This window comes from Dryobates pubescens, chromosome 35 (assembly GCF_014839835.1).
Source record: "Dryobates pubescens isolate bDryPub1 chromosome 35, bDryPub1.pri, whole genome shotgun sequence".
NCBI lineage: Eukaryota > Metazoa > Chordata > Aves > Piciformes > Picidae > Dryobates > Dryobates pubescens.
The window spans coordinates 5799822-5819937 of NC_071646.1; the positions used below are offsets into that span (position 1 = coordinate 5799822).

At 60.1% G+C, this 20116-nt stretch overlaps 1 protein-coding gene across 3 annotated transcripts in view; it reads right to left on the bottom strand.

The window, feature by feature from the left end:
* The window catches only part of KCNC4 (potassium voltage-gated channel subfamily C member 4), a 44382-nt gene extending 24635 nt beyond the window's left edge, over positions 1–19747 (bottom strand). For 2 of the 3 annotated variants that reach the window (XM_054176553.1, XM_054176551.1), the window contains exons 1-3: positions 17804–18515; positions 8336–9272; positions 5272–5457 (exon numbers count right to left, since the gene is read on the bottom strand). In XM_054176553.1, the coding sequence (XP_054032528.1) occupies positions 5272–5457; positions 8336–9272; positions 17804–18454 (1774 nt within the window). In that variant the 5' untranslated portion in view covers positions 18455–18515. Of the gene's footprint in view, positions 1–5271; positions 5458–8335; positions 9273–17803; positions 18516–19575 lie in introns of those variants that run through there. The other variant, XM_054176552.1, reaches the window with a different exon arrangement.
* Positions 19748–20116: the final 369 nt, after the last annotated feature.

The following is a 20116-nucleotide window of genomic DNA, read 5'->3' on the forward strand; positions in this document are numbered from 1 at the left end:
AACCCCATTGCCTGAGGCTCCTCTTCAAATCCCAGCCTGGTTTCAATCCCTGGACCAGAGAATCAGGGAACTCTTGAGCTTGGGAAGAGACCTTTGAGCTCATCCAGTCCAACACTCACCCAGAGCTCACAACCTCACCACTGCTGCTGAGCCACAGCCCTCAACACCACATCCAGAGGGCTTTTAAACACCTCCAGGGATGGGGACTCCACCACCTGTCCCAGTGCCTGAGAATCCTTCCTGGGAGGAAATCAGCCCCACTAGCATGAGGCACTGGAGTCTATTTCTAGACCCCCTCTGCCTCCATATCCCTCCACCCAAGCAGAGGTCAGGGGCTCTCATGGCAAGGCAGCCCCCTGCCAACCTGTCTGGGTGCCAGCAGGGCAGAGGTCAGGGGCCCTCATGGCAGGGCAGCCCCCTGCCAACCTGTCTGGGTGCCAGCAGGGCAGAGGTCAGGGGCCCTCATGGCAGGGCAGCCCCCTGCCAACCTGTCTGGGTGCCAGCAGGGCAGAGGTCAGGGGCCCTCATGGCAGGGCAGCCCCCTGCCAACCTGTCTGGGTGCCAGCAGGGCAGAGGTCAGGGGCCCTCATGGCAGGGCAGCCCCCTGCCAACCTGTCTGGGTGCCAGCAGGGCAGAGGTCAGGGGCTCTCATGGCAGGGCAGCCCCCTGCCAACCTGTCTGGGTGCCAGCAGGGCAGAGGTCAGGGGCCCTCATGGCAGGGCAGCCCCCTGCCAACCTGTCTGGGTGCCAGCAGGGCAGAGGTCAGGGAAGTGCTGAGCAGGATCTGAGTGCTGAAGGGGTCTGAAGACATCCCCAGCATGAAAGGAGCAAGGTGACAGCAGTGGAAGCACCGACAGGGAACCCCCTGCAGCCCAGCTCGGGGCCAGGGGGTGGTGGGGCAGGGTTAGCTCTTCAGTTTGAGCTGTCCCAACAAGACCAAGCCCTGGAGCTGGGCTCAGGCCACGATGGAGGCCAAGCTCTGCAGCTTTTCCCCGAGCCAGCTCCACCTCCTGATTGCCACAGCTTGCAGACATCAGTACCTGTCCCAAGAGCTGACAGATGGCCATCAGCAAGTCGGGCTCAGAACCAAGCTCAGCTCAATTTGCAGAGCTGCCAGCATCCCAGCAGCAGAACAAAGAGGCTCAGCAGGAGGGAAGTCAGGAGCCGGGGAAGAGGCTTCCCCCTGCGGCTCCCAGCGGCTTCGGGCTGGAGCGCTGGAGGCTGCTTTGTCCCTCTGACCAGCTCTGGTCACCACCAGCCCTGAGCACCCTGGAGCACTTCACCAAGGGATCATCCAGGCCCAACCATTCTGTGGCTCTGCCAAGGCTGGGGCTGAGCCCTGGCCCTCAGCACCACAGCTTTGAAGCCCCCTCCAGGGGTGGGGATTCAGCCACCTCCCTGGGCAGCCTGGGCCAGGCTTGGAGAAGCCTTTCAGGGAAGAAGTTTCTTCTAAGGTCCAACTTCAGCTGCTTCTGGGGAGCAGAAGGGCTCCCAAACTGCAGAGCTCCTGGGGAGATCTTGTCCTGCAGCAGGATCTGGGGGCAGGCAGTGGACACCTCAGCCCTGGAAGCATTTGAGACCAGGCTGGGTGAGGCTTGGAGCAGCCTGGGCTGCTGGGAGGTGTCCTGCTCCATGCCAAGGGGGCTGCAGCTGGATGATCTTTAGAGTCCCTTCCAGCTCAAGCCCTTCTCTGATTCCAGTTGGGCTGCACAGAGAGATGGAGTGGAGATTGTGCAAGAGTCACAGAGCTGGCAGGGCTGGAAGGGAGCTCAAGGTCCTCTCCTTTTATCACCTGAGACTAGGGAGCAGAGCCCAACCTCCACCTCACTGCAACCTCCTTTTGGGTATTTTTAAGGAGCAATGAGGTCTCCCTCAGCCTCCCCTTCTCCAGGTCCCCCTCTCTCAGGCAGGCAGCCAGGCAGGGTGGGGGTAGGCAAAGAGGAGCTGGTGCAGGGTGCTGGGGGAAGGCAGCAACAGGGCTGTGGGACAAGCCCAGAGCCAAGCCAGGGAGAAGGACAGGAGGAGCAGAATCAGAACTGTCAGGGTTGGAAGGGAGCTCAAGACTCAGCCAGCTCCAAGCCCCTGCCATGGGCAGGGACACCTCACACCGCAGCAGGTTGCTCACAGCCACCTCCAGCCTGGCTGCAAACACCTCCAGGCAGGAGGCTTCCACCACCTCCCTGGGCAGCCTGTGCCAGGCTCTCACCACCCTCCTGGGGAACAACTTCTTCCTCACATCCACTCTGACTCTCCCCACTTCTAGTTTTGCTCCATCCCCCCCAGTCCTGTCCCTCCCTGATTCCCTCTAAAGGCAGACATCAGCCCTGACCTCCCAGGAGAGCATCCCACCAGCCCACCCTTAACAGCTCAAGAAGGACCCAACTGCCCCCAAAGGTCTTGCAGATCACTCAAGGCCTTCTGGACAGCAGATCCACCTTTGCCCAGGTGTAAAACCACTCCAGCAAGGGGGGGGGGGGGGGGGGGGGGGGGGGGGGGGGGGGGGGAGGTGCTACAGGTAGACCACTGAGTTTTCATTGGAAAGAGCACTGACATTTGCAGGAGAGATGCCAGGAGGACCAAGGGAGAGATCACCAAAGTGTCCTTCCAGCCCCAAAGTGCTGCCACTGTGCAAGGCAAAAGCCCTCCTGGGCTCCTGCACCTTGGATGCCACTTGGGAGCCCACTGAAAGCAGCCCTGGATCCTCAGCTCTCTGGCTCTGCTCCACTCCTCCTGGCTTCAATGGGCCCAAGCTGAAGAGCTGCCCAAGGAGCATCTTGAGGATGGAGCTCAGCACTGCCTCTCATCCTTCTCCTTCCTTCCCTCCAGTTCAGCACCTCCCCAAGTCTGTCCCCAGCCTGTGGCACTGCCTGGGGTTGCTGTGGCCAAAGTGCAGCCCCTGGCACTTGGATGTGTTCACTCTCCTGCCCAGGGGGCACCAGAAAGGAGGTACCAGAGAGGTGACACCAAAAAGGAGGCACCAGAAAACAAGGGACCGAAAAAGGAGGTGTCAGAAAGCAGGCTCTAAAAGAGGAGGCACCAGAAAGAAGGGACCAGAAAGGTGGCACCAAAAACAAGGGGTCAAAAAAGGAGGCACCAGAAAGGAGGCACCAGATAAGGAGGTACCAGAAAGGAGGCACCAGAGAGGAGGCACCAGATAAGGAGGTACCAGAAAGGAGGCACCAGAGAGGAGGCACCAGAGAGGAGGCACCAGAAAGGGGGCACCAGAAAGGAAGGACCAGAAAGGAGGCACCAAAAAGGAGGGACCAGAAAGGGGGCACCAAAAAGGAGGGAGCAGAAAGGAGGCACCAAACAAGGAGGCTCCAGGAAGAGCTAGGGGTAGGTCCTCTCTGCAGCTCCATCATCCCACCCCACCCTGGCCCCACAAGGAAACCTGAGCCATGTCCTAAGACTGAGGAGGCTGAAGCTGGCTTGGGTGGCTCAGGGTAGGCTCTGGGTTCACCCTGGCTGCTGAGCAGAGGAGGTTGGAGGCCCAGGCAGGAGAGGGCTGCCTGCTGTTGTTTTGGCATGGGAAGGAGGAGAGGTTTGTGTTTTCCTGACTCATCTCCCCCACAGTTTCCTGTAGGGAAGCTCTCAACACTTCCCCAGCCCGGAGGAGCCCTGCTGGCAGCCTGCAGCTTTGGCAAGGCAGAGCTTGACACATTGCAGCTCCCTCCACCCAGCCCCACCAAGAGGCATCCGAGGGGGAGGGAGAGGTTCAGAGAGGGGAAGGAGAGGTGAGGGAGAGATAGGGAGAGATGAGGAGAGGAGAAGAGAGGTTCAGAGAGGAGAGGTTCAGAGAGGAGAGGAGAGGAGAGGTTCAGAGAGGAGAGGAGAGGTTCAGAGAGGAGAGGTTCAGAGAGGAGAGGTTCGGAGAGGAGAGGTTCGGAGAGGTTCGGAGAGGTTCGGAGAGGAGAGGAGAGGAGAGGAGAGGTTCGGAGAGGAGAGGAGAGGAGAGGTTCGGAGAGGAGAGGTTCGGAGAGGAGAGGTTCGGAGAGGAGAGGAGAGGTTCGGAGAGGAGAGGTTCGGAGAGGAGAGGAGAGGAGAGGAGAGGAGAGGAGAGGAGAGGAGAGGAGAGGAGAGGAGAGGAGAGGAGAGGAGAGGAGAGGAGAGGAGAGGAGAGGAGAGGAGAGGAGAGGAGAGGAGAGGAGAGGAGAGGAGCTGCTGGATTGTCTTTTTACCTGCCCTACTGCAAACCTTCTGACTGCCTTCAGGAGAGCTGCCCCACTCACACCACCCTGAGACAGGTGATTGAAACCCAAGGAGAAGAGCTGGAGGGGCAGGAGATGTTGGAACACTGGGAAGCAAAGGGACAGAGCTGTCCCCAGGCAGCCAGCATGGGGGCACAGAGCCCACCCAGGTGGTGGCTGTCAGAGGAGGAGAACTTGGGGGAGGAGAAAACAAAAAGGGGGTGAGGAAGCACAGAGAGCTGTGGTGGCCAGAGATGAAGCAGATGGAGAGGCAGGAAGAGAGGTGGATTTGGGGAGCAGAGGACAAGAGGCAGGCAGGCAGATGGAGATGAGCCTCTGTCTTGGATGGATCCAACAAACCCCTTTCTTGGATGGATCCAACCAACCTCTGCCTTGGATGGATCCAACCAGCCTCTGTCTTGGATGGATCCAACCAGCCTCTGTCTTGGATGGATCCAACCAACCTCTGCCTTGGATGGATCCAACCAGCCTCTGTCTTGGATGGATCCAACCAACTTCTGTCTTGGATGGATCCAACCAACCTCTGCCTTGGATGGATCCAACCAGCCTCTTTCTTGGATGGATCCAACCAACTTCTGTCTTGGATGGATCCAACCAACCTCTGCCTTGGATGGATCCAACCAACCTCTGCCTTGGATGGATCCAACCAACCTCAGCCTTGGATGGATCCAACAAACTCTCTTGGATGGATATAACCAACCTCCCTCTTGGATGGATCCAACCAGCCTCTGTCTTGGATGGATCCAACCAACCTCTGCCTTAGATGGATCCAACCAGCCTCTTTCTTGGATGGATCCAACCAACCTCTGCCTTGGATGGATCCAACCAACCTCTGCCTTGGATGGATCCAACCACCCTCTGCCTTAGATGGATCCAACCAACCTCTGCCTTGGATGGTTCCAACCAACCTCTGCCTTGGATGGTTCCAACCAACCTCTGCCTTGGATGGATCCAACCAACCTCTGCCTTGGATGGATCCCACAAACTCCCTCTTAGATGGATCCAGCAAACCTCCCCCTGCCCCTCCCCACCCCCTGGGCCAGCTCCACACCTCCAGCCATACCTTTCTGGATGCCTCCATCTGCTGTGCAGGAGAAGTCCCCCGTGGCCAGCAGGAAGCAGGTGGAGGACTTCTTGTTCTTCTCCCGGGTGCTGGAGCGCCTCATGGGCCTCTTCTCCTCATCAGTGGGTGACAGGGGCTGCTCCTCATCTGACAGTACCACGTTGGCCTCACCATTCTGCTTGGAGTCTGCAAGAAGGTGGCAGAGCCCCATCAGCAGTTGCCAAAGCCACGGGACGAGGTGCTTGGGGGGGTGGCCAGAAGGGTTTGCTTAGACTGGGTAAGAATCAAGGGGTTGGAAAGGACCTCTGGAGATCATCCAGTCCCAACCCCCTCTCCCACTGCCAGAGCAGGGTCACTTAAAGAAGAGGCACCAAAAAGGAGGGACCAGAAAGAAAGGAGGCAACAACAAAGGAGGGACCAGAAAGGGGGCACCAAAAAGGAGGGACCAGAAAGGAGGCACCAGAAAGGAGGCACCAGAAAGGAGGCACCAGAAAGGAGGGAGCAGAAAGGAGGCACCAAAAAGGAGGGACCAGAAAGGAGGCACCAGAAAGGAGGGAGCAGAAAGGAGGCACCAGAAAGGAGGGAGCAGAAAGGAGGCACCAGAAAGGAGGCACCAGAAAGGAGGCACCAGAAAGGAGGCACCAAAAAGGAGGGAGCAGAAAGGAGGCACCAGAAAGGAGGGACCAGAAAGGAGGGACCAGAAAGGAGGGACCAGAAAGGAGGCACCAAAAAGGAGGGAGCAGAAAGGAGGGACCAGAAAGGAGGCACCAAAAAGGAGGGAGCAGAAAGGAGGCTCCAGGAAGAGCTAGGGGTAGATCCTCTCTGCAGCTCCATCATCCCACCCCACCCTGGCCCCACAAGGAAACCTGAGCCATGTCCTAAGACTGAGGAGGCTGAAGCTGGCTTGGATGGCTCAGAGTAGGCTCTGAGCTCACCCTGGCTGCTGAGCAGAGGAGGTTGGAGGCTGGTGTGAAGGCCCAGGCAGGAGAGGGCTGCCTGCTGTTGTTTTGGCATGGGAAGGAGGAGAGGTTTGTGTTTTCCTGGCTGCTTAGACTGTGTAAGAAGCAAGGGGTTGGAAGGGACCTCTGGAGGTCATCCAGTCCCAACCCTCCCCCTGCCAGAGCAGGGTCACCTTGGGAAGGTCACCCAGGAAGACATCCAGGTGGGATTTGAATGTCTCCAGAGCTGGAGACTCCACCACCTCTCCTGGCAGCCTGCTCCAGGGCTCCAGCAAGCTTAGACTGATGCAGTTCCTCCTCCTGTTCAGGTGGAACATCTGATGTTCAGGTTTGGGAGCAGACTGCAGGTGGCCCAGAGCAAGACCTCCAGAGTCAGGTACTGAGCCCAGCCTGGACAGGCTGCCTTGGAGTGAGCAGGACCCTGCCAGGACTCAATCCTGAGCAGCCAAGAGCAGCTCTTACTCCTGCTGAGGGTTTTATATCCTGAGGGAAGCCAAATCCAGGGAAGGAACAGCCCAGCTCTGGTCTTTGGGATCCACCCACCTGATCAGTGGGAATGAGCTCTCCAGAATCCAGGCTGAGGAGGCAGAAGGTGCTCAGGTGAAGGCCTCATGGCTGTCATCTGGCTCTGCTTCCTCAGCTGAGGAGATGCTGTGCCAGGGGAGCTCTGCCCTGAGCTCCTGGCTGGGTGCTGGGCTGATGGGATGGGGCTGCCCTGCTCCTCCAGAGCAGGACTCTCATTGCTCCCCAGGGCTCTTAGGGTCACAGAGTTGTTTGGGTTGGCAAAGCCCTCTGGGATCACCCAGTCCAACCCCCCCATGGCCACCAAACCCTGGCCCCAAGTGCCATGGCCACAGCTTGCTTCAACACCTCCAGGCATGGGGACTCCACCACCTCCCTGGGCAGCCTCTGCCAGGCCCTGAGCACTCCTCCAGCAAGGAAATGTTTCCTCATCTCCAACCTAACCCTCCCCTGGCACAGCTTCAGGCCAGTTCCTGATCCTAGGGAGAAGAATCTAAGCCCCACCTGCCTCCAGCCTCCTTTCAGAGAGCTGTAGAGAGCCAGGAGGATCTCTTGGGGCAGAGAGGATCTGCTGACCCCCAGGGCATCACCAGGCTAAGAAGGGTATTGGCCAACTGGTCCTTCCTCTGTCAGCAGGAGGAAGAGGTGGGCTGGGGAGAGTCACAGCATGGTGACTCTGCAGGGTTAGCAGAGCAGGGCATGGCCTTTCCCCACCCTGCCTGAAGGAGAGGGCTTGAGCTGCATCATCCTGCTCCACCAATACACCACCCAAAGGCCCCTCCTGCACCGAGTTCTCCCCAGCCCATGATCTGAGGGCCACATCCTAGACCTAGGGACCCAAAGGGACCAAAAGTGCTGCCTTGGAGGTACCAAGATGTCACCAAGCCATGATCTGAGGGCCACGTCCCAGTCTCTAGAGACTCAAGAACCAAAAGTGCTGCCTTGGAGTCACCAAGATGTCACCAACCCAAGATCTGAGGACCACATCCTAGTCCCTAGGGACTCAAGAGACCAAAAGTGCTGCCTTGGAGGCACCAAATTCTCCCTAACCCATGATCTGAGGGCCACATCCTAGTCCCTAGGGACTCAAAGGGGCAAAAAGTGCTGCCTTGGAGGCACCAAGATGTCACCAAGCCAAGACCTGAGGACCACATCCCAGTCCCTAGGGACTCAAGAGACCAAAACTGCTGCCTTGGAGGCACCAAATCCTCCCCAACCCAGGACCTGAGGACCACATCCCAGTCCCTAGGGACTCAAGAGACCAAAACTGCCGCCTTGGAGGAACCAAATCCTCCCCAACCCAAGACCTGAGGACCACATCCCAGTCCCTAGGGACTCAAGAGACCAAAACTGCTGCCTTGGAGGCACCAAATCCTCCCCAACCCAAGATCTGAGGACCACATCCCAGTCCCTAGGGACTCAAGATACCAAAAGTGCTGCCTTGGAGGCTCCAAATCCTCCCCATCCCATGACCTGAGGGCCACATCCCAGTCCCCAGGGGCTCAAAGGGCCCCACCAGCGCTGCTTGGCTGCTCTTGGAGGTGTCCCCCTTCCCCCCCCTTGCGGCAGCTCCGTGCCCTCACCTGAGCGCTTCCTCTCGGCCGCCCCCTCCTCCCCGGCCGGGGGGCAGGCGTCGCCGCGGCCGCCGTCGCGGGGGGAGTTCTCCTCGGCCTTGCAGAAGGTGGGGGAGTCCAGCTGGGCAGGCCTGGGGATGTGCTTCTTCTTCTTCTTTGGCAGCTTCTGCTTGGCCATGGCCAGCGAGTAGTACATCCCAAAGTTATTGACGATGACCGGCACGGGCATGGCGATGGTCAGCACCCCGGCCAGGGCGCAGAGGGCCCCCACCACCATCCCCGACCAGGTTTTGGGGTACATGTCCCCGTAGCCCAGGGTGGTCATGGTGACCACGGCCCACCAGAACCCGATGGGGATGTTCTTAAAGTGAGTGTGGTCGCCGCCGCGGGGGTCGGAGCTCTTGGCGCCGAGCCGCTCGGCGTAGTAGATCATGGTGGCGAAGATCAGGACCCCCAGGGCCAGGAAGATGATGAGGAGGAGGAACTCGTTGGTGCTGGCCCGCAGCGTGTGGCCCAGCACCCGCAGCCCCACGAAGTGGCGGGTCAGCTTGAAGATGCGCAGGATGCGGACGAAGCGGACCACCCGCAGGAAGCCCAGCACGTCCCGGGCGGCCTTGGAGGAGAGGCCGCTGAGCCCCACCTCCAGGTAGAAAGGCAGAATGGCCACGAAGTCAATGATGTTCAGCAGGTTCTTGACGAAGAGCAGCTTGTCCGGGCAGCAGGCGACGCGCACCAGGAACTCCAGGGTGAACCAGAGGACGCAGCCCCCCTCGATGTAGGTGAGGATGGGCTCCGTCTCCACCTTGCGGGTCAGCAGCACCCGGGTGGTGTTGCCCACCACCAGCGTCTCCGTCACGTTGACGTCGATGTTGAAGGCCTCGTGCGTCTCCAGGCAGAAGGTGGTGATGGAGACCAGGATGAAGAAGAGCGAGGCGAAGGCCACCGCCTGCGGGAGGAGGGGGGGAGCGACACGGGGCGTGGGCTGCCTGGGGCGGGAGGGGGGGGGCTGGGAGGGGGGCTGGGAGGGGGGCTTGGCTTGGCCTCTGCTAGCTGGCTTGGGTCAGCCTCTCCTAGCTGGCTTGGGTCAACCTCTCCTAGCTGTCTTGGCTCAACCTCTCCTAGCTGATTTGGGTCAGCCTCTGCTAGGTGGCTTGTGTCAAGCTCTCCTAACTGGCTTAGCTCAGCCTCTCCTAGCTGGCTTGGGTCAACCTCTCCTAGCTGGCTTGGCTCAACCTCTCCTAGCTGGCTTGGCTCAGCCTCTCCTAGCTGATTTGGGTCAACCTCTCCTAGCTGGCTTGGGTCAGCCTCTCCTAGCTGGCTTGGCTCAGCCTCTCCTAGCTGGCTTGGGCCAACCTCTCCTAGCTGGTTTGGGTCAACCTCTCCTAGCTGTCTTGGCTCAGCCTCTCCTAGCTGATTTGGGTCAGCCTCTCCTAACTGGCTTGGCTCAGCCTCTCCTAGCTGATTTGGGTCAGCCTCTCCTAACTGGCTTGGGTCAACCTCTCCTAGCTGGCTTGGCTCAACCTCTCCTAGCTGGCTTGGGTCAACCTCTCCTAACTGGCTTGGCTCAACCTCTCCCAACTGGCTTGGCTCAGCCTCTCCTAGCTGGCTTGGGTCAGCCTCTCCTAGCTGGCTTGGGTCACCCTTTCCCAGCTGACTTGGGTGGATGACCTCCAGCATTCCCTTCCAGCTCCTCCCATGCTGCCAGGGATCAGGACAGCAGCTCAGAGCCAACCCAGCTCCCCTTAGAAACTTCTCCAGGGCAATTAACCTCCCCAGAATCCAAAGGGGATCTCTGGACCTGAGGCTGCCTCTGCTCCAGGCTTAACCCTCTGCTGTCAGCCACTCAGCCTTTGGGCTTCAGGGCATCACTGAGCACAGTGAGGTTTGGGTCTGGATGGCTCAGAGAGGTCCTTCTGCCCTCTCCTTGCTCCCTAGGGCGTCAGTGGTGGACAATGTGCCCACAAATGGTCCCAGAGCAAGGTGAGGAGAAGAGGGGCAGGCAGAGCTCAGCATCCCCTTGATGCCAAGACCTGGTGACACCCAGATGCTGCCATTTCAGTTTAAGAAGGACATTGAGACACCTGAATGTGTCCAGAGAAAGGCAACGAGGCTGGGGAGGGGTCTGGGGCCCAGCCCTGGGAGGAGAGGCTGAGGGAGCTGGGGTTGCTCAGCTCGTGGTGTCAGGAGGGCCATGGCTGGCTGTGCTCCTGGCATCACTGAGTGGACAACTTCCCCTTCAGGCCTGGATCTCCTCTGGGCATCACCAGGCTGGGGCTGAGCTGTCTTGGAGGGAGGGAGGGTGGCAGGACCTCCCCCTGCAAGCCATGGGGACACAGTGACAGAGCCACACCGAGATGTGGACCTGTGCCATGCTTTGCCCCTGCTGTGGTTTCATCTGGGGGCATCTCCCAGGGGAAGGGAGGTTTGTACCTCTGCTCCTTCCCCCTCACCTCAGGTCAGGAAAGAGGTTGAGCTGCTGGAATGTGTCCAGAGAAGGGCAACAAAGCTGGGGAGGGGTCTGGGGCACAGCCCTGGGAGGAGAGGCTGAGGGAGCTGGGGTTGCTTAGCCTGCAGGAGAGGAGGCTCAGGGGAGACCTTCTTGCTCTCTGCAACTCCCTGCAGGGAGGTTGGAGCCAGGTGGGGGTTGGGCTCTTCTCCCAGGCACCCAGCAGCAGAACAAGAGGACACAGTCTCAAGCTGTGCCAGGGGAGGTTTAGGCTGGAGGGGAGGAGGAAGTTCCTCCTAGCCAGAGAGACTGGCCCTGGGGATGTGCTGCCCAGGGAGGTGGTGGAGTCCCCATCCCTGGAGGTGCTCAGGAGGGGCTTGGATGTGGCACTTGAAGCCCTGGTTTGGTTAGTCAGGAGGTGCTGGGTGAGAGGCTGAACTTGATGATCTCTGAGGTCTTTCCCAGCCTTATTGATTCTATGCTTCTATGACTTCTCCCTCTGCCTGGCTGGTGAGACCTTGGCCCTCTCTGTGCCACCTCCTCCCTGTGAGATGCTGTGGATGGGAGCTAGGAGGGGCAGGAGGCACAGGGTTTGAATCAGAGGCTGTGACACTTTGCCCTCCCCCCCCTTCCCTCCCTATCAATCCTGCTCAGCCTCCTCCCCAGGAGCAGGATGAGCTCATGATGAGTCCATCACCCACAGCAGCTGTTTCCAAGAGCCCCCCTCCCACCAAAAACAGGGAGGGGAAGAGAAAGCTTCTCTGCTACCTTCCCCCAGCACACAGCAGGTTTGGGAGCAGGTCCTGCCGCAGCACCACGCAGGATGGGACCTTTGGCTGTCAAACCACCTGAGTGGCTGCTTTCAGCAGGAGCCTGCTCCAGATGACAGCCCAGGTCCTGGCTGGAGTGAATCAGCAGCAGAAGCAGCCTGAGTCACGCTGAGCATAAACCCAGCCCCGGCCACTGGTGGTAAGGAGCAGGCAGCCCTGAGCCTGCTGAGAGCAGCCTTGAGGGGTGGCCCCGAGGGCAAACCCATGGGGGGGCCAGCACAGACAGCAGCAGCCCTCCCAAAGTGAGGGGTGGAGGTTAATCCAGGCTGTAACTGGCAGAGAAAACTCTGGGTGATGGGTGTCTCCCCACACTGAGTGACTGGGGACAGACTGAAATGCTCCATGCAAAGAGGACATGGAGAGGCTGGAGTGGGTCCAGAGAAGGGTCTGGAGAACAGGGCTGGGGAAGAGCAGCTGAGGGAGCTGGGGGGGGGTTGAGCCTGGAGAAGAGGAGGCTGAGGGAGACCTCCTTGCTCTCTGCTGCTCCCTGAAAAGGAGGTTGGAGCCAGGTGGGGCTTGGGCTCTCCTCCCAAGGAACAAGGGGCAGGACAAGAGGAAATGGCCTCAAGCTGGCCCAGGGCAGGTTCAGCTTGGCCATGAGGAACAATTTCTTCCCCTTGAGGCTTGTCCAGGCCTGGCCCAGGCTGCCCAGGGTAGTGGTGGAATCTCCAGCCCTGGAGGGGTTTCTAAGCCCTGGAGCTGTGGTGCTGAGGGCCATGGGGTGGTGGTGCCCTGGGCAGGGCTGACTTAGGATTTGGCTCCATGATCCTAAAAGTCTCTTTCAACCTAACCTATTCTACTACCCCCCTCAGACCACACACCACGAGGTGGCTCCACTAGTGGCAGCTCCAGAGGCAGCCCTCATCCAGTCAGCATTCCACAGTTCAGGAAGCAGACCCAACAAACAAGTGGGGCCTTAAAGCAAGACCAGCTGAAGCAGACAGGTGTCTGCACAGGGGTGGCATGGCCACAACAATCTGCTCTTCAGTGGTGGCTGCCCCCTCCCTGGAGGTGTTCCAGGCCAGGCCTTGAGCAAGCTGGGCTGGTGGGAGGTGTCCCCGCCCATGGCAGGGGGGTTGGAGCTGGATGATATTGAAGGTCCCTTCCAACCTTCCAATCTCTGAAGTGCTCCTGAATTCCCCTGGGTGGGGGATCTCAGGAAAACCTGAAGGGCAGAAACTCAGCCTGGAGGCAGAAACTCAACCTCAAAGTATGAACTGAGTCTCAAAGCAGAAACTCAACCTCAAAGCAGAAACTCAGCTTGGAGGCAGAACCTCAACCTCGAAGCAGGAACTCAACCTGGAGGCAGAAACTCAACCTGGAAGCAGAACTCAACCTTAAAACAGGAACTCAACCTGGAGGCAGAAATTCAACCTCAAAGCAGAAACTCAGCCTCAAAGGAGAAACTTAACCTCAAAGGAGAAACTTAACCTCAAAGCAGAAACTCAGCCTGGAAGCAGAACTCAACCTCAAAGCAGGAACTCAACCTGGAGGCAGAAACTCAACCTGGAAGCAGAACTCAACCTCAAAACAGGAACTCAACCTGGAGGCAGAAATTCAACCTCAAAGCAGAAACTCAGCCTCAAAGGAGAAACTTAACCTCAAAGCAGAAACTCAGCCTGGAAGCAGAACTCAACCTCGAAGCAGGAACTCAACCTGGAGGCAGAAACTCAACCTCAAAGTAGGAGCTGAGTCTCAAAGCAGAAACTCAAGCTGGGAGCAGAACTCAACCTCAAAGCAGAAACTCAGCCTGGAGGCAGAACTCAACCTCAAAACAGGAACTCAACCTGGAGGCAGAAACTCAACCTGGAAGCAAACTCAACCTCGAAACAGGAACTCAACCTGGAGGCAGAAATTCAACCTCAAAACAGGAACTAAACCTCAAAGCAGAAACTCAACCTGGAAGCAGAAACTCAACTTGGAGGCAGAAACTCAACTTGGAGGCAGAAACTCAACTTGGAGGCAGAACTCAACCTGGAGGCAGAAACTCAACTTGGAGGCAGAAACTCAACTTGGAGGCAGAACTCAACCTGGAGGCAGAAACTCAACCTCAAAGTGGAAACTGAACCTGGAAGCAGAAACTCAACCTCAAAGCAGGAACCCAAGCTGGAAGCAGGAACTCAACCTGGTGGCAGAAACTCAGCCTCAAAGCAGGAACTCAAGCTGGAAGCAGAAGCTCAACCTGGAGGCAGAAACTCAACCTGGAGGCAGAAACTCAACCTCAAAGCAGAAACTGAACCTGGAAGCAGAACTCAACCTCAAAGCAGGAACTCAACCTGGAAGCAGAACTCAACCTGGGGGCAGAAACTCAACCTGGAGGCAGAAACTCAACCTCAAAGCAGAAACTGAACCTGGAAGCAGAACTCAACCTCAAAGCAGGAACTCAAGCTGGAAGCAGAACTCAACCTGGGGGCAGAAACTCAACCTGGAGGCAGAAACTCAACCTCAAAGCAGAAACTGAACCTGGAAGCAGAACTCAACCTCAAAGCAGGAACTCAAGCTGGAAGCAGAAGCTCAACCTGGAGGCAGAAACTCAACCTGGAGGCAGAAACTCAACCTCAAAGCAGAAACTGAACCTGGAAGCAGAACTCAACCTCAAAGCAGGAACTCAACTTGGAAGCAGAACTCAATCTGGGGGCAGAAACTCAACCTGGAGGCAGAAACTCAACCTCAAAACAGGAACTCAACCAGGAACCAGAAACTCAACCTGGATGCAACAGAGGAAGAAGAAGCAAACCAGCAAGTAGCTGCAGAGGCTCTGCAAGCACTCAGGCAGTGAAGCAGAAGCCGCTGGAGGAGCCATGGAGGTGAGAGCTGCTTTAGCCCCAGGAGGAAAAACCACCTCTAAAAATAGCAGAGGCAAGTTCACAGCTGGTGTCAGGCAGCAGCCTCCCCTCCCCAAAGCCAGTGGTGCTGCTCCACTTTTGTGGCAGCTGAAGGTCTGACCTGAGAAGCCTTGCTCCAGGCTCAAGAGGTTTGGGGATTTGGGGTTTCTTTCCCCAGTGCTGCCTTTAAACTTCCACCAAACCTCTGTGGATGCCCAGGAGCCACTGAGGCAGCACCAAAAGTTCCCCCAAGGGAACAAGGCTTCCCCAACCTGCTGATGGCCTCAAGGTGCACTCAACACCTTGAGGTGGGAGGTTCTAACAAGCCAGCACCCTCCAAGGGCTCACTGGCCTGGGAGTCCCAATGGCAGTGAGGTCAGGAGCCCTCAAGCTGGGTTGTAAAGGGGAAAATGAGGAGCAAAGGGAATCATAGAATCAATCAGGTTGGAAAAGACCTCAGGGATCAGCAAGTCCAAGCTTTCACCCAGCACCTCCTGACTACTAAACCATGGCACCAAGTGCCACATCCAATCCCCTCTTGAACACCTCCAGGGATGGGGACTCCACCACCTCCCTGGGCAGCACATCCCAAGGGCAAACAACTCTCTCTGGGAAGAACTTTCTCCTCCCCTCCAGCCTAAACCTCCCCTGGCACAGCTGGAGACTGTGGTCTCTTGTTCTGCTGCTGCTTGCCTGAGAGAAGAGCCCAACCCCCACCTGGCTCCAACCTCCCTTCAGTTGCAGAGAGCAAGAAGGTCTCCCCTGAGCCTCCTCCAGGCTCAACAATCACAGCCAGGGCAGTTTCCTATGGGGAGCAGAAGACTTTCAGACTCCAGCTGGGGCAGAGCTACACCAGGGACCAGATTTCCATGGAGAGAGGGCTGGAGGGGTGCAGGGAATGTGTGGATGTGGCACTCTGGGGACACATTTCCTTGGCCCCAGGTTGGTGGTTGGAGTCGATGCTCCCCGAGGGCTTTCCAGCCTAAGCCATTCAATGGTTCTGGGACACAGGAGCCAAGCTCCTGGGGGCATCAATGCCACGAGGAGAAGGCACCAAGGCCTTGGTGGGGGTGGCATTCCCAACCTGGTGTCAGGCAGCTGCCAGCTCAGGAGGTGCTGAGAGAGAAGGAGTGGAGGGAAGAGATGGAGCCAGGCAGAGGCCAACAGAGTCAGGGCCCAAGGAGCTGCTCCAAAGAGCAAGGAGCTGAGGAATTCAACCCTGGGGATCCTTAGTCATGGCTGGGGGGGGAGTGGGGGTCACACACACACAGCTCGTGCCTGCTTGCCTTCCACTGCTGCCAGGTGGCATCTCAGTGGCTTCTCTGGAGCATCCCCTGGCCACAAGCCCACCTTGGGCTCTGAAAATGGAGCAGGAGAGGCCAAGCTGGGGAGGGGGGGGCTGCCAAAGAAGCCCCACTTCAGGCACCCCAAAACACCATCAGTGAGCAGCCTGAAGAGATGCTGCTGGGTCCTGGAGCAGCCTGGTGCTGGCCCAGGGCTCCCAACCATTAAGAGTTCCCTGCCTTAACTGGGGGCACTGGGCAGGCTGTGCTCACACAGGTTGGTTGCAGTGCTCTGTGCCTCAGTTTCCCCTTCTGCCCAAGCCAGCCCTAAGCCTCTGCAGAACTGAGCTGGTGTCTGAGAGTGGAAATGTGAGCCAGAAGGGCCTGTGAGCATCCCCACTGGAAGGAGACCATCCCCACTGGAAGGAGACCATCCCCCCTGGAAGGAGACCATCCCCACTGGAAGGTGACCATCCCCCCTGGAAGGTGACCATCCCCACTGGAAGGAGACCATCCCCACTGGAAGACCATCCCCACTGGAAGGAGGCCATCCCCACTGGAAGGAGACCATCCCCACTGGGAGGAGGCCATCCCCACTGGGAGGAGGCCACCTCTGCACCCAGTCTGGGGGTGGGGGAGGAGGGAGAATGGGTGGGTGTCTGGGGGGGCAGTGGGTGGCAGTCAATGGGTGAGGATGGGTGGGGATGGATGAGGATGTGTGGGGATGGGTGGGTAGGGGTCTGTGGGCAACATTTGGGGGCTGATCTAAGAGTAAGTGGGGAGGGAGATGCCTGTGCAGGGTGCCCAAGCCAGGAGCCCCAAATGCCCCCATCCTGGGGTGGATGGGGGTCAGTGTGGGGGCATGGATGTCTGGGGGGGGCTGTGGACAGCACTTTGGGGCCGATCTGAGATGAACTGGGAGGAGAGGTAGCCAAGCCAGGAGGCCAAAATGCAGCTGGGGTGGAAGGGCACATCCTGGGCATGGGGGTAGGGACTGTGTGGGTGCACTGGGCAGGGGGTGGGGTGGGGGGTGTCTGTGCCTGTGTGTGCTCCTCTGAGGCTGTACTGGGGGGCTGTGGGAGCCCTGGTGTGCTGGGTCCCCAGGGAGCTGCTGGGTGGGGGAGGTTGGGGGAGGCTGTGTTTGTGCCTGCACTGGCACGTGCTGATGGGCACCGTATGCTGCGTGTGGGTGGCATCAGCGCGGTGACAGAGGGGGGACAGGGGAGGTGGGGGGCAGGGAGGGCTGTCCTTGGGGCTGCTGCTGTAGAGGAGGAGCACAATCCCCTTTAGGGACAACCACTTGGATCCCACTTGGATTCGGGACCTGATTCGGGTGCCAGGAGGCGCCAGCCCTGTCCCCACCCTCCCCCTTTGCCCTGCTCCACAGCTGGGCCGTGGAAGGTGGGCATTTGGGATGGGCACACAGTGAGAGGAACCTGAGCAGCACCCTGCCTGGCCTAGGGCATCCTGAAGCTCTGCCAGGACTCAGCCCTGCCAAGGACACTCCCTGGCAAACCCTTCCCGTGCCCAGGAGGTGCCCAGGCAGCGCCTGAGGGGGCGCTCAGTGGGCTTGCCCCCAGTTTCAGCCCAGCTGTGATGGGTTGGGAGGGGAGGAGATGATGGAAGAGACTTCCCCTAGGGTGGGAGATGGCCAACGTGGGCCATGCTAGGAGGCCACTGGGAGAGTCCATCTCACCCTCCGGCCTCGAGTGGTGCCAGGGGAGGTGGAGGTTGGACACGGGGAGCAATCTGCCGGTCAGGGACTGGCAGAGGCTGCCCAGGGAGGTGGTGGAGTCACCATCCCTGGAGGTGCTCAGGAAGTCTGTGGCCATGGCACTTGGGGACACAGTTTGGTGGCCACGGAGGTGCTGGGCTGATGGTTGGACTGGATGCTCTTGGAGAGCTCTTCCCCTCCAAGCCGAGGGCTCGAAGCCCTCAGTCCCTGCGCTCTTGCCACAGCCCCCGGCGCCGAGAGCCTCTTCCGACCTTGCTGCCCCCCCAGGATCCTCCTGGGCTGGGGAGAAGGAAGACCCAACCCCAGCACGGCCCCCCACCCCACCCCACCTCCCCGCTGGCACCTCCCAGGAGCTTACCCTTGCCGCCTTGGACGAGTAGGGATCCTCAAAGAGCGCCCACATCCTGGGCTGCCAATTCCGACAGCAGCCCCCCCCTCCGGCCGCCCCCGCCGCCCCCGCCGGCCTCTCATCCACTCCCAGGCGCTGGAGGGCCATCTCCCTACCCCCTTCTTCTTCAGGCTCCTCCCCGCCGGCCCCTCCGCCGGGCTCGGGGCTCTCGAAGATGTCGAGGGCCTCCTCGGCGTCGCGGTGCTGCCGGTAGGTCATCCAGCAGCAGGGCTCCACGTCGGTCTCGTCGATGCCCCAGTAGGTGAGCTCCTCCTCGAAGAGGGGCCCGCAGATGTCGGCCGGGCAGTGCAGCTTGCCCGTGCGGTAGTAGTTGAGGACGTAGGAGAAGATGCCGGGGTGCCGGTCGAAGAAGAACTCATTGCTTTGGCCGTCAAAGTCAAAGTTGCTCTGGGCGTCGGGGTCGGCCAGCCAGGCCAGGCGGGTCCCCGGCAGAGTCCGCAGGGTGCTTTTGTAGGTCTCATGCCGGGTGCCCCCCACGTTGATGGTGATCTTGTCCGACTCTTCCCCTTTGCCCATCTCTTCCTTCAGGCATGTTTTGGAGGGTGGTTTGTTCCCAGACTTGCGTCCACGGTAGGAGGAGACACACACGGAGCTGATCATAGATTTCGGTGGCTGGGAGATGCCCTCTACGTGCACCCTTTCCTCCGGGCCGGGAGCTGGGGGGGGGAAAGGGGGGCCGGTAGAGGAAGGGGGGAAGGGGGTAGAGATGGGCCTGGGGAAGGGGAAAAGGTTGGGTTGGGTTGGGGGGAGGGGGAGGTCAGGCTTGGCTCTGGCCTCAGTGGGGAGCAGGCTGGAGCCGAGCCAGACGCCGCTGGGGGTTGACAGGGCGGGGGGGGGCGGGGGGGGGGGGGGGGGGGAAGCTGCAACCTTCAGTCCCTCCAAAAGCACCACCCCCACCTCTACCCCCCCACCCCACCCCCCCACCCCCGAAATAAAATCACCCTAAATCAGGAGCCGGCCCAGCCCCAGCGGGCAGCAACAAGTGCAGGCAGGAGGGGGCTGCGGGCAGGGCTCGGGGAGCGGCGGGGATGGGGGTGTCTGGCAGCCCCTGCTCGGGGGGATGCAGCTGTCAAAGCCGGGAACGGGGAGGCTGAGCCCTGAGCCAGGCTGCGTTCGCCTGTGTGTGTCCCCAACAGCTCCCCGGTACCTGCAGCGCCAGGCGCTGGGGGGGCCCCGCCGCCTGCCCCTCCCGCTCCCTCCGCCCCCCCTTCCGGACCGGGCTTGGGGATGCTTGGGGATGGGGGGGGGGCACCTCCCCGGTTCCCGGTGATGGAGGGGGGTCGGGATGGGGATGGATTCGCACCCTCCGCCTCCTCCCCTCCCGTACCGCCCTCCCCTCCCCCCTCCCCAAACCGGGCTCTGCCCTCCCTGGGGCGCGGGGGCTGCGGTGCCGGGGGTGTGGGGGGGGGGCTCCTGTTGCTCCCCGGCTGGGCTCGGAGCTGGGGTGGGGGGAGGCGGCGAGGGCTGCTCCGAGGCTCGGCGGGGGAAAAGGCGCCGCTGCCGCCGCCCCCCGGGGCTTTTATAGGGCTGGGAACCGGCGGCGGGGTTACGGGATCCGGCACCGCCCCATCGGGGGGCTGGGGACCCCTCCACACACAGCCCCGCAGCCTCCCCACCGCCGTCCTCCCTCCCAGCCCCGCATCCCTCCATCCATCCTCCCATTCCTCCATCCCCTTCGCCCGTTCGTGCCCCCACCCCCGCACCCCCAGGCCCCGGCTCACCGTGCGGGTGAGGCTTGAGTGAGGGGGGGTCTCGGTGTCAGCGAGGAGTGAGCCCCGGACACCCCCGCTCCGCTTCGCGCCGGCGGGGAAATGCAGCCCGGAGCTGCCTGCGGAGCCGGAGCCAGCTCTTGGCAGAGGCTCGGGCAGATCCCATCCCTCCCTGGCTCCCAACCCCTCGCTCACCGAGAGGTCAGGAGAGACTGAGCCCGGCTCCGTGACCGGTGGGGAGCTGGGGAAGGGGACACAGCCCTGACCTTCCTTCCCTCCCACCACCCTGGCCGAGCATCTTTTCTGTCCCATTTCGACTCCTGCGGGAAAGATGCCCCTTCCCCAGAGATGGGACTGAGGGTACCAACCACCCCAGCCCCTTCCCCTAAACCCCCTTCCCCTAACCCCCCTTCCCCTAAACCCCCTTCCCCTAAACCCCCTTCCCCTAAACCCCCCTTCCCCTAAACCCCCCTTCCTACCCCAGCTCCTTCCCCCTACCCCCCTTCCCTAAGTCCCCTTTCCCTAATCCCCCTTCCCCCTAAAGCCTCTTTCC